This window comes from Drosophila sechellia, chromosome 2R (genome assembly GCF_004382195.2).
Source record: "Drosophila sechellia strain sech25 chromosome 2R, ASM438219v1, whole genome shotgun sequence".
In the NCBI taxonomy this organism is placed as follows: domain Eukaryota; kingdom Metazoa; phylum Arthropoda; class Insecta; order Diptera; family Drosophilidae; genus Drosophila; species Drosophila sechellia.
Window position 1 is genome coordinate 18,593,976 of NC_045950.1, and position 12,965 is coordinate 18,606,940.

Consider the following 12,965-nt stretch of genomic DNA (forward strand, 5'->3'; position numbering starts at 1 on the left):
TAACTTTACAATTCCCTAGTTTCAGTTCCAAAAACTTTAAATAAATCCCGTTTTTACCCGGAACCATCTTTAATCTTCTTAATTTGCTAAATAGTTTGAGCTACTATTTTTATCTGCTAAAGTGAAAAGCATAAGCCAGCCAACTGGATTATTAAAAAAGTTTTAAAAGTCTGCAGCTTGCAAGACTTTTTCTATACCTACTGCGATAAAGTAACAAACTTACACAATTATTTAATAACTTCTAAGATGCGAGATGCGCCTGGCAACCCTAAACGTGTGGGCTGCCCCAGGTTGGGCACAGCCTGCGGTGCATTTTGCATTTTCGGACACAAGCGCAAATGTCCAGCGAACATGACAAACGTCATCCTGCACCCGAAGCGACATAAAAGTGATGGCGTTTGGGCTGCCGGAAAATGTAGGGAAATGTGTGTGTGTGTGTGTGTGTGTGGGGGGTGTAAGTGCATTGCGTTTGGGTGTGGGTTTTATGTTTTGGGCTTGGGTTTCGGCTTTGGCCGGTGGCAATTAATTCCCAAATTGGCCAACAACGTTGGACAGGCGAAAGGTGAGGGAGGGGAGCTAGGAGGTGGCTGCTCCGTTCGGATTTAATTGTTTGGAAAATTAATTCTTGCTTTGACCAATTTTGCAGATTTACCACTGGCACTTCTGGGCACAAAAATCATTTGCATAGAGGCTGCATAAATAAATAAATTCCGGGCAGATTACTTCGTTGCCGTTTCGTTTCGGCCAAGAGTTGGACCGAATATTTATTGATAGTGCATAATAAACATGTGTGCATGCGTATATTTTATGTGCAGGCAATCAATGCAAATGCGAATGCAAATATGGGATGTGTTTGTTACGTTCTAGCCGGATATTTACCACCGATGAGTAAAGTTTCAGTTGACTTCTGGTTCCAGGGCCTCACTAATTAAGCGGTAAACAACAATTAAACAATATCAACGGACACTGAATATGTATGCCTGCTATTTAAATAACTTTTGCCGGCCTTTTGCCTCGCTTTTTTCAGAACTTTCAACTGCTGTGTGTAAAAACCCAAAACCCCTTCGAATAGTGGGGCAAAAATAAATTATATACGGCCATACAGTATTCACATTGTACGGATGTGCGCATAAAGCCAACTCGTTTGTTTTTAGGCTGCTTGTGCGATTTTTAAAAATTTATGGCTTATTTGTGCTGGTCAAGAGTGCTTTTCTATATTCACTCGCTTGGGATATGACATCAAAAGATTTCATAACTAAAATGAAGCCATAAATTACTTTGGCAAATGTTTATAGAACATAATAATAGATGTACGAAACTAATCGAAGCTATTTAGTGACTAGATTTCGATTTATCAGAGTAATTCGCTGAGAGAACACATAAAAACACGTAATGTGCTTGTTTGATAAGACTCGTCTAGTACGAAAATAGATTGGTTTGCCGTTTAAATAAAGACATTTAATTTTAATCATCTTAGTTGCCCAATTTAAATGAACTCTATTGCGTTGTATCTTTCGGGGGCCAAACAACGAGGAAAACTGGCACATTCGCTCTCCGAGGTGCCAAATGGAACTGAAAACTCGGGGGACCCGCCTTAAATATATTTGCGTCGAAATAAAATAACAAATTTACATACAAATGTACGTATGTACATAAATGTATCTGTGCCGAAAAATGAAACTTGACAAAAATACGAAAAATAGGTAAATCTCGTTTTGTGCCTTTTGCGCTTTATATTTTTTTATTATTCGCATGGGCTTGGCCCCACACAGACAACAAAATAAAAAAGAAATAAACAGCGAGACAAACTAAAACGGAGAAAAACACAAAGGGGCGAAAACAACCACAAGATACTCAGATACAGATACTTTTGCTTATAAGTTATTCCTTCTGTAAAAGCACGTGTGTGCGCTCTTTTGGCCAAAAAGAAAGAACTCCCTATTGTTAGGGCCAAAAACCACATTTGGCCCAAGGATTTAGGGTCAGCATACGGGGCGTATGCTTAATATTAATCACTAAACTTTACTTTAAACAAAGCACAAGGTGTTTTGGTGGGGAAATTTCAATTTTAATTAAACATCTGTTGAGCGCTAAACAAATGGCACACAAAAAAAGAGTGAAAAGCGCAAAAAGCTCGGAAATTGCGTTTTACGAACAAAAATAATCGAGAACGAAATTATTAATGCTTATTTATCATTTACGCCTTGATTGCTCCCATATCTGACTTGACTGCTTCTACCTGTCTTCTGTTTCTGTCTTCTGTTTCTGTTGCTCTCTCCGTTTCCCCAACGCTCCCCTTTATCAGTCTGTTCTGCGTTGTTGACATCGGGTATTAATATACGAAATTCTCAAGCTTATCAGAAGAAGCTGATAAAAAGAGAGACACAAAACGATAAGTATATATTCTGTGCTTTCTGCTAAATGTATATGCAAACATCTGGACAGATCGCTTGTTTACCTAAGGCCAAGAAATGTGATTTTTGGACCTGATTTTGTGGGAGCTTTTATCTTTCCACCTATGGGAACATATAGAACGACACTTTTTGAGAATATTGTTTACTAATTTTATTGACAAACTGCGTAGAAGCATTTCTTTGAGGACCTGCTATAAATAGGATTTCTGCAATATCCTTGCAGTCCCTTGACTACGGTATAAATGTCTGATTTTTATTCAAATTTCACAGCTTGAATTGGCCTTTTGTCGTGACACGAGAGACACGCAAATTGGCCTGCGGCTGCTGCACTTGACCCGCCTACCCCTCTTGCGCCTCTCTGCTTCCTCTGCCTCTCCGACGCTCCCCCTCTGCCACTTGAGCTGCCTCATCAAATCTTGCCTGGAAACTTGCCTCGTTGCACATCTTTCAATTGTTGCAAGTCGCACACTCGAGCACTAGCCCACCGCCCACTATTGCCACACCCAGCTCGTAATCCCACACTTCAAGGTGTGGTTGGAGGTGGTTTGCTTGGCCATATTTCCGCTTGGTTGTTGTGCATTCACGTTTCTATGGGTTTTCCCGCCTTTCTCCTCACGATTTGCCGCCAGCCTTTGGCGAAATGGGCGAAAGCAGTTCAAGGATAATATGCAAAAACCATGGAAACAATAGATAGCACTAGACCTCAAGAGGATTTGCTGCAAAATCGTGGAGGCGCCTGCTTAGCAAATGACATTATCATTTGCCGGCAACATTGATTTTGCTCAAATTTCGTCATTGTCATGTGCAGGCACGATTTCTGCATCATCGTCAAAGTGCTCAGCGAACACTGGGAAAAACCGGGGGGCATGCTTATGTAACCTTGGAAATAAAAGTCTTGTGAATTAAGTCGTAGAGTGACCGAACTCTGTATTAAGCGTTAGTGTAACCTTATGCTCGCAAGTAGACACGCTTTATATTTCGCTTTATATTTATATTGGCCTCTCTAGTTTCTGAATTTAAGCTGTTGTCCATGCTGTTTTCTAGAATTATTTCTAAGTGAATAGGGCACTCGGTTAATGTTGTAACCATCACTTTTTAGTAGTATTTTCAGTGCCTGGTGCTAAAAGACAGAATGCCCCTGACTCTGCAAGCGGTAATTGCATTAAATGGGGGCTTAAAAGCAGACGACACTTTCCCCCCGCCTTCCCCGTTTCATGGTTTCACTTCGCGTTCGCTGGCAGCCTTGTCATTGTCGTTGGATTAGTGTTAGACCTCCCCGAACTACAAACTACAACCACTGGATGGCCAATCCACCCACTTGTTCCCCCGCAAAACGGCTTCCAATTAGCCGGGGAATGGTCTGAGCTCCGCGAACTACAAGCACTAAGAGGAGCAGTGCGCTCGACTTGAACCATTTAATCGATATGTGAGAGGAGTTTTCGCATCGAGAGTGGCGAATCAAGTCGAGTTCGCATTGCACGTGACGGCCGCTGACTTCATTCGTTTGCAACTCCTCCCCATTGAAGAGCACCCACTCAATTTCGCCGTACAGTTCCGTTTCCATTTATAGAAGCCATCACCATCAGACCTATATATAATTCACGTCCACACATTTGAGGGGTCTCTGGATTGGGTTGGGTTGTTGTAACTGGATCAGTGCAAAATGGAATTAGTTCCGGATTAATGTTTTAGTTCTACTTGAAAGGACAACTAAATGTCACGTACTTGTTCTATCGAGAGTGGAAAACTTTTCTTATAAACGCGCTGATTTATTCGATTCCCCTTGTTTCATTGGAGTTGCAATAAGTTTAACTTCAGGAAAGTTGCAGCTAGCGAATCTCTGCTGTAGTTTGGCCACTCTTCCTTTTTTTTTCTCGTATAGTATTGTGTGCTTTGGCACGCGAATATAATTTCCTTTTGATTGGGCGCGCCTCGGATCGACTTCATTCGGCGACTAGCTGGGAGCGATTCTCCAGATAGATTTGCGGGCGCACTGCCAGCACACGGTGTAAACATAAATTGCGCTGCCAAGGACGCGCAGCACACAAACACACACAGGAAAAGCTGGAAAAAGGGGAGGGAGTAGGCAGTGGGAATGGGAGTGGAAGGGCTCGACTGGGGCAAGGACGCAGACAGGATGGCGCACGCACCACGGAGCCTTCGTGGTGTGACCTTCGCAGCTCCGAACTTCAGGACTGGGCACATGATGTATGCTCGCCAGGGTTGTCGATTCACCCGAAGTCAGGACTTCAGGAAGTGAGTATGTGAAATCTGAACTTAAATCAGCTTGTTTGTACAAATTACTTGTGGCTTTTCACCTGTGAAACTTTCATGGCACACGAATAGCTAACTTTACAATTCCCTAGTTTCAGTTCCAAAAACTTTAAATAAATCCCGTTTTTACCCGGAACCATCTTTAATCTTCTTAATTTGCTAAATAGTTTGAGCTACTATTTTTATCTGCTAAAGTGAAAAGCATAAGCCAGCCAACTGGATTATTAAAAAAGTTTTAAAAGTCTGCAGCTTGCAAGACTTTTTCTATACCTACTGCGATAAAGTAACAAACTTACACAATTATTTAATAACTTCTAAGATGCGAGATGCGCCTGGCAACCCTAAACGTGTGGGCTGCCCCAGGTTGGGCACAGCCTGCGGTGCATTTTGCATTTTCGGACACAAGCGCAAATGTCCAGCGAACATGACAAACGTCATCCTGCACCCGAAGCGACATAAAAGTGATGGCGTTTGGGCTGCCGGAAAATGTAGGGAAATGTGTGTGTGTGTGTGTGTGTGTGGGGGGTGTAAGTGCATTGCGTTTGGGTGTGGGTTTTATGTTTTGGGCTTGGGTTTCGGCTTTGGCCGGTGGCAATTAATTCCCAAATTGGCCAACAACGTTGGACAGGCGAAAGGTGAGGGAGGGGAGCTAGGAGGTGGCTGCTCCGTTCGGATTTAATTGTTTGGAAAATTAATTCTTGCTTTGACCAATTTTGCAGATTTACCACTGGCACTTCTGGGCACAAAAATCATTTGCATAGAGGCTGCATAAATAAATAAATTCCGGGCAGATTACTTCGTTGCCGTTTCGTTTCGGCCAAGAGTTGGACCGAATATTTATTGATAGTGCATAATAAACATGTGTGCATGCGTATATTTTATGTGCAGGCAATCAATGCAAATGCGAATGCAAATATGGGATGTGTTTGTTACGTTCTAGCCGGATATTTACCACCGATGAGTAAAGTTTCAGTTGACTTCTGGTTCCAGGGCCTCACTAATTAAGCGGTAAACAACAATTAAACAATATCAACGGACACTGAATATGTATGCCTGCTATTTAAATAACTTTTGCCGGCCTTTTGCCTCGCTTTTTTCAGAACTTTCAACTGCTGTGTGTAAAAACCCAAAACCCCTTCGAATAGTGGGGCAAAAATAAATTATATACGGCCATACAGTATTCACATTGTACGGATGTGCGCATAAAGCCAACTCGTTTGTTTTTAGGCTGCTTGTGCGATTTTTAAAAATTTATGGCTTATTTGTGCTGGTCAAGAGTGCTTTTCTATATTCACTCGCTTGGGATATGACATCAAAAGATTTCATAACTAAAATGAAGCCATAAATTACTTTGGCAAATGTTTATAGAACATAATAATAGATGTACGAAACTAATCGAAGCTATTTAGTGACTAGATTTCGATTTATCAGAGTAATTCGCTGAGAGAACACATAAAAACACGTAATGTGCTTGTTTGATAAGACTCGTCTAGTACGAAAATAGATTGGTTTGCCGTTTAAATAAAGACATTTAATTTTAATCATCTTAGTTGCCCAATTTAAATGAACTCTATTGCGTTGTATCTTTCGGGGGCCAAACAACGAGGAAAACTGGCACATTCGCTCTCCGAGGTGCCAAATGGAACTGAAAACTCGGGGGACCCGCCTTAAATATATTTGCGTCGAAATAAAATAACAAATTTACATACAAATGTACGTATGTACATAAATGTATCTGTGCCGAAAAATGAAACTTGACAAAAATACGAAAAATAGGTAAATCTCGTTTTGTGCCTTTTGCGCTTTATATTTTTTTATTATTCGCATGGGCTTGGCCCCACACAGACAACAAAATAAAAAAGAAATAAACAGCGAGACAAACTAAAACGGAGAAAAACACAAAGGGGCGAAAACAACCACAAGATACTCAGATACAGATACTTTTGCTTATAAGTTATTCCTTCTGTAAAAGCACGTGTGTGCGCTCTTTTGGCCAAAAAGAAAGAACTCCCTATTGTTAGGGCCAAAAACCACATTTGGCCCAAGGATTTAGGGTCAGCATACGGGGCGTATGCTTAATATTAATCACTAAACTTTACTTTAAACAAAGCACAAGGTGTTTTGGTGGGGAAATTTCAATTTTAATTAAACATCTGTTGAGCGCTAAACAAATGGCACACAAAAAAAGAGTGAAAAGCGCAAAAAGCTCGGAAATTGCGTTTTACGAACAAAAATAATCGAGAACGAAATTATTAATGCTTATTTATCATTTACGCCTTGATTGCTCCCATATCTGACTTGACTGCTTCTACCTGTCTTCTGTTTCTGTCTTCTGTTTCTGTTGCTCTCTCCGTTTCCCCAACGCTCCCCTTTATCAGTCTGTTCTGCGTTGTTGACATCGGGTATTAATATACGAAATTCTCAAGCTTATCAGAAGAAGCTGATAAAAAGAGAGACACAAAACGATAAGTATATATTCTGTGCTTTCTGCTAAATGTATATGCAAACATCTGGACAGATCGCTTGTTTACCTAAGGCCAAGAAATGTGATTTTTGGACCTGATTTTGTGGGAGCTTTTATCTTTCCACCTATGGGAACATATAGAACGACACTTTTTGAGAATATTGTTTACTAATTTTATTGACAAACTGCGTAGAAGCATTTCTTTGAGGACCTGCTATAAATAGGATTTCTGCAATATCCTTGCAGTCCCTTGACTACGGTATAAATGTCTGATTTTTATTCAAATTTCACAGCTTGAATTGGCCTTTTGTCGTGACACGAGAGACACGCAAATTGGCCTGCGGCTGCTGCACTTGACCCGCCTACCCCTCTTGCGCCTCTCTGCTTCCTCTGCCTCTCCGACGCTCCCCCTCTGCCACTTGAGCTGCCTCATCAAATCTTGCCTGGAAACTTGCCTCGTTGCACATCTTTCAATTGTTGCAAGTCGCACACTCGAGCACTCGCCCACCGCCCACTATTGCCACACCCAGCTCGTAATCCCACACTTCAAGGGTGTTGAAAGAACTCATCATCCATCCAGCTGCCTTCTAATCCTCCCTGTCCCTCTTTCCTGTCCGCCCCTGCCTCCGCCTCATTTCCAAGCCCATTTGGCCGCCCATCGGGAGAAAGCTTTAACGAAGGGAAAGCAACAGCAGTGTTCGCAAATATAATTACACCTAGAAAATGGATGTCATTTTGGCGTAGCAGAAGGATCTGATTAACGCAGCCTGTTGACAGGCAATCCGATAAGGAATCACAATCAATGGAGGGACTTTAATGCACAGTGGGCGAAATACGCATTAAACTACTCAGACTTCAGCCGCAATAACAACAATGTGTACTACTTGGGGAGTTATTACTCGTACTGCCTAGGTCAGTACTGCGATCACGTTTCATCGGCATGGAGACCACGATTTGAAAGTTTTCCACTGCCATGAGTCGTCAACCGGCGCTTGTTTTCCTTTTCCTGGTTCTGTGGACTTTGTCATGTAACAGCGGGCCTTTGCTAAATGCTCGAAATGCCAAGCCCAGTGGAGCACCACTCGATCCATGTGAAGAACGCAAGCAAGCAATCAAAAACAACTCAAATGGGCACTCAAAACTCGGCTCTGACGACAAACGAGCCACGAAAATGGCAATTTTAAATGCAATTACAATTACAAGTAGCTGGTAATTGCAAGTAACTATTATCGAGCATAAAACTGTTGCACATGGCCCACAGTTCCCGCCGTTCCCCAAAGGGCGTCCTTGAGGAGAAATGGTATTTCGGCAGATGGAAAATGGCAAATGGGATATGGAAAATGGGAAATTGCCTGACTGACTCCGACTCGCTGGGCAGACACGCCCAAAATGGGAAAGAGGGGGGCATATTTGCATGCATATGTGTATGATTGTTAAATCGAGGTAACAAAAATGTAATTCTCCTTTGACATGCAAACTCCTCGAAAGCGTCGTCCCACTGACGTCAGGGCTAAACTTTTTCGGATTGCGATTGTACAGAGTTGCTCCGGTCCGGGTTCGAGTCAGCTTGACAGGCCGTAATTAAAATATGCAACTGTGCCGGGCCTCCGCACCACATCTCCGTAGTAATGCCTTCAGCCCCCCAACCCTCAGAGTTCATTAGCCAGTGCTCGAAGTTATGTAAACCCCTCTTATCAGCCAAGTGTCTCGTTTACACCCCAAGCAGGCTTATCACTAAACCGCGATTAAGAACCGCTGAAACTTGGACCTTGTCGTTGTCATAGCCCTCGAAATAGCACTATCACTCAAGGTTCCGCCAGCCAGGTGACATTGGAGAGGCTTCTTTTGACTCATTCCCGTGCAGATAATTAATTAATTTCCCATCATACTTTATTAATAGTCAAGGATTTCTCGCAGTCACGCCGACAAAAAACGATGACGAATTTGTAATACACCTTATCGACGCTTACAGGCGGCGCGTCATTCTTGCAAATGATAAGCTGCTGCGGAATCAATGGGCATTGGTATTCATAGATTAGGCTGACGCACGGCTCAAAGTTAAATCACAGCCGTAAAAATATTAATTCGATTAATACACAGCGAGTCACATATGGTGGCTATATGAGTGATATATGTACATAGTACTTAAACACTTTGCCAGATGTTTTCCCAGATCAAAGTGGTTGATACAGAACGCAATTGAACATTGGACTGTGCAGCATGCATGGAGCATACGTGAGTGGAAACATGTGGAATTGATAACGTCCCGATTCGGATTCAGATTGAGATTCAATGTCATTGGGGGATAATGCAAGTGTTGCAGGAAAAACCGATTATCATGACTTAACAATGGGAACAAAGGCTCGTTGTTTCGCTATATGCAAACAGTCCAATTAAAGTTGACCAATAAACTGGTTATCTCGATGCGGTTGTATTATCCATATATAACAGGGCAGATTATCAAGTTCCCACAACTGTAAATTCATTATTAAATGCATGCAAAGATCGTTTGATTTACAGCACTGCGCTATATGCAGCTGATCAGTAGTTGGTCGTGCCCTTAAGTGTATTAGTGCGATCCCAAAAATAGAATTCAATTAGTAATCAACAGAACTGGCGCACTAACTGGCATCGTAACCTTTGCAACGATTAGTGCTAAGCCCCCAATAAAAAGCATTTGCGTTCTGCCCCAATTCGACGATCTTAACGCTAGTTTACAGCCGTAAACATTGATAGCAAATGAGTTATTGTGATACGGATAGGCGTGTTCGATAAGATAAGCACAAGTTGAAGAAGCATATTTTCTTGTTCCACCGAAGATAATAAAGTTGGCAACGAACCCGTACATTCGTCTTCACCTGAATATTAATGTCTCTGTGTGTGCGAGCCATCCATTTGATAAGTTGCCCGATTAGATTGCACAGGCACACTAATGTACGGTTCGCAAATAAGCCAAAGACTTAATTAGCCTGACAAACAAGGCGAATTGCCGAATTGGCTTTAATCTTTGGGGTTGGTGAAATGGGTCTCTGTCTATATGGTGGGGTGGAGCATAATCGTATGTACATCGCTCGTAGTAACAGAGCTCCGCTGAACAGAAGCGAAGTGGTCAAGTGTTTGCACTAATCGCCTCAAGTGTCGTCCACTTGGACATTGAACTTACGAGCGAAATGTTAAGTACACGGAAAAAAAATTTATTTAAAGGGTGGAAGGCAAGTCGACCAAGCCGCTGAAACATTGATACCCCCTATTTTCTGTTTTACTCTTTGAAACACCTTGCGGTTCTATCGCGGGAGCAGCTCGAGTCAAGGGTATCTGGCATTTAAAACGAATTAGTGCAAAACTAGTAAACAACAAGACACTGAAATTGGACATGGCCCCCCCGAGCTGATAACGAAATGCGGATCGAAATGGAAAACATACACTCGCTTTTGCCACTGATAAGCATGGAACACACACAATCACACAATCGGGTCCAGACCTCCCACGAAAAATGTTAATTGAAATGGAATCAAGTGCTTCGTTTTCGACTGAATGTCGAGTGCCTTTAAATGAAGATTTTTTTATAACACTTTTTATAGTAAGCCGCTCTAATATTAGCCGTAACGAAATTCGCCATGAAAAAGGCCGTCATTAAAATGAAATGAGAACATTTTTGTTGGTATGCCGTCGTGAACAACTGTGCACGTTGGTCATAAAAAAGTAATCATTTTTTAGTTATTTATTTCCAAAGATAAAACCAACCAATCTCTATAACCTCAAGTGATTCGACGGCAGGCCCTTTAGTGCTACCTCGTAATATCCTCCTTTAGAGGTACACATATCACACACGTGTGACCACCAAATTGCATAAACTGCGGTCGAGGATCGATAAGCTATGAAGTAATTCCAAGGCAAGGAGCTCTCGCCTGGATAATTTTGTAACCTCCGTGAAGTGGAGCTGATGACTTTCCCTTGAGTTGCAGAATACCCGAGGCTGGTGCCATTGAATGCGGGTAATGCAATGCGTAGAAATGTGGCTGGTTTAATGGCTCACAACACACACTTGGAGTTAAGTAAGGAAAAGCCTGTTGTTTTCGGTTGAATAACACATATGGGTTCTATCATGAAGATGGAATCAAAATCAAGGGCAAGTGTAACTACGCGCTAAGATATCGTTTTATATATGGTTGCTACTTAGTTCACCATTTGAACTTTATCAAGATGGATGTATTGCCCGTTATAAATACTTCATACGGTACGGATTCTTATCTAGTATTATAGAGTTTCATTACAAGAACTGTAGTTATCCAGAATGAGCTTTCTATAAGAAATGAGCTAAGGATCAACATAGTTATGTCATAAATGTAATGAAAGTTTTGGGGTATAGTTGGTAATATTGCGTAAGTTAAAAGGGAAAGGAGTTATAATGGTGCACTTTCCACTCAACTACCAAGCGATTTCTGTGGAAAACTACCAGCAAATGTTGTACCTACATATGTACATATATGTATCTCTACGAGAACCGATGAACTCACCTTCTCCAGACACTCCTGACCATTGGCTTTGGGATCCCACTTGACGGCTTGTTGGGTGCCGTTGGGCAGGTTGACAATGCACCACATGTTTTGGCCTTTTGCGTGCTAACGCCGCCGTTTGATTTCTTGTCCAACAGGTAAAAGCTCCGCTCAGCTGCGGTTCAAAAAAATTGCATTTGGGATTCGCTTCCGGCTTGTTTGCACAAAAGCCGTGTGTGTATTCAAAATCACAATCGGAATTGAAGCGCTACAGGTTGCACCGCGTTTTTCGCTCCAGTCTGGGTAACTGTTTTAATTTTATTTTCAATTATGTGACTTGTTTTTGTTTGTTAACTTTGAACGTTGAGCACTGCGGGGTAATTTAAATATATTTGCACTTTTGGAATTTTGTACACATTTTTATTAAGCGGCAACGAACGCACGCTCGATTTTCACGTAAACTTTTTTGATTGTTGCTACAGTTGTTGGTTTCTCCAATTTGATTTTAGTTTGTTTATTGTTGCAAAACGCGTTGAAGTTTGTATGCAATTGCAAATATATGTGCAAAAATAAAAATATTACTTCGTGATATATATTTTTCCCGGCGATTTCACGGATATCCTTGTTGTTTTTGTTTCAGAGTCTTCGGTGTTTAACACAGCGCTGCCAAACATAGAATGAATAAATGTGAGCGCTGCGTGTTGCTTAAGTAGTAACAATTCGTATTTGCGCGCTCTCTTGAACTCTCCCTTACGTGCCCGTCAATGAGAGTTATATTGAAAGAGAACCAAATTCTCTTCTCTTGATTTGGACTTAAGAGGCTTTATTTTGAATTTAGTATTTGATTTTGATATTTTAGACTTCGACTAAGAGACTGTTAAATATATTTAGATCATAGAAATGCTAAAGTGTGCAACATTCCTTGGCACTGTTACTTATTCATTATAACTAATCAATTATGAAATATTTTAGTTAATTGTTAACCATACTAAATCTTATAAATAATTCAGAGTCAATGGCATTAATTATTTACAATCAATTAGACTTTGTTGAAATATTTTCCTCAACGCATATTAATAGACTGGCCTATTCACTGCGGGGCCTAACAGTTAGTTATAGCCAGATGTTACTGTATATTTTATTCAACCTCAGTTGTTTTCAGCCACGGGGCTTTTGTTCTCAGATTTCTGCTCCTGCTCGCCGCATTGAAGTTGAAATGCAGGTAAATGGTTGAACGAATGCGCTGTGGCGCATGTGCAGATATCTTTTCTCTTCCTTTTCTTAGTGACATGCAGCTGTTTCTGTTTCTGGCTTACC

The 12,965-nt window shown here is 41.4% G+C and overlaps 1 protein-coding gene across 1 annotated transcript in view; it reads right to left on the reverse strand.

Annotated features, from left to right (window-relative positions):
* LOC6615540 (E3 ubiquitin-protein ligase MYLIP-A) overlaps positions 1-12,332 on the reverse strand; it is a 28,343-nt gene extending 16,011 nt beyond the window's left edge. Inside the window, exon 1 of the mRNA XM_002039883.2 lies at positions 11,670-12,332. Within this exon, the coding sequence (XP_002039919.2) occupies positions 11,670-11,756 (87 nt within the window). The 5' untranslated portion in view covers positions 11,757-12,332. The remainder of the gene's footprint in view (positions 1-11,669) is intronic.
* Positions 12,333-12,965: the final 633 nt, after the last annotated feature.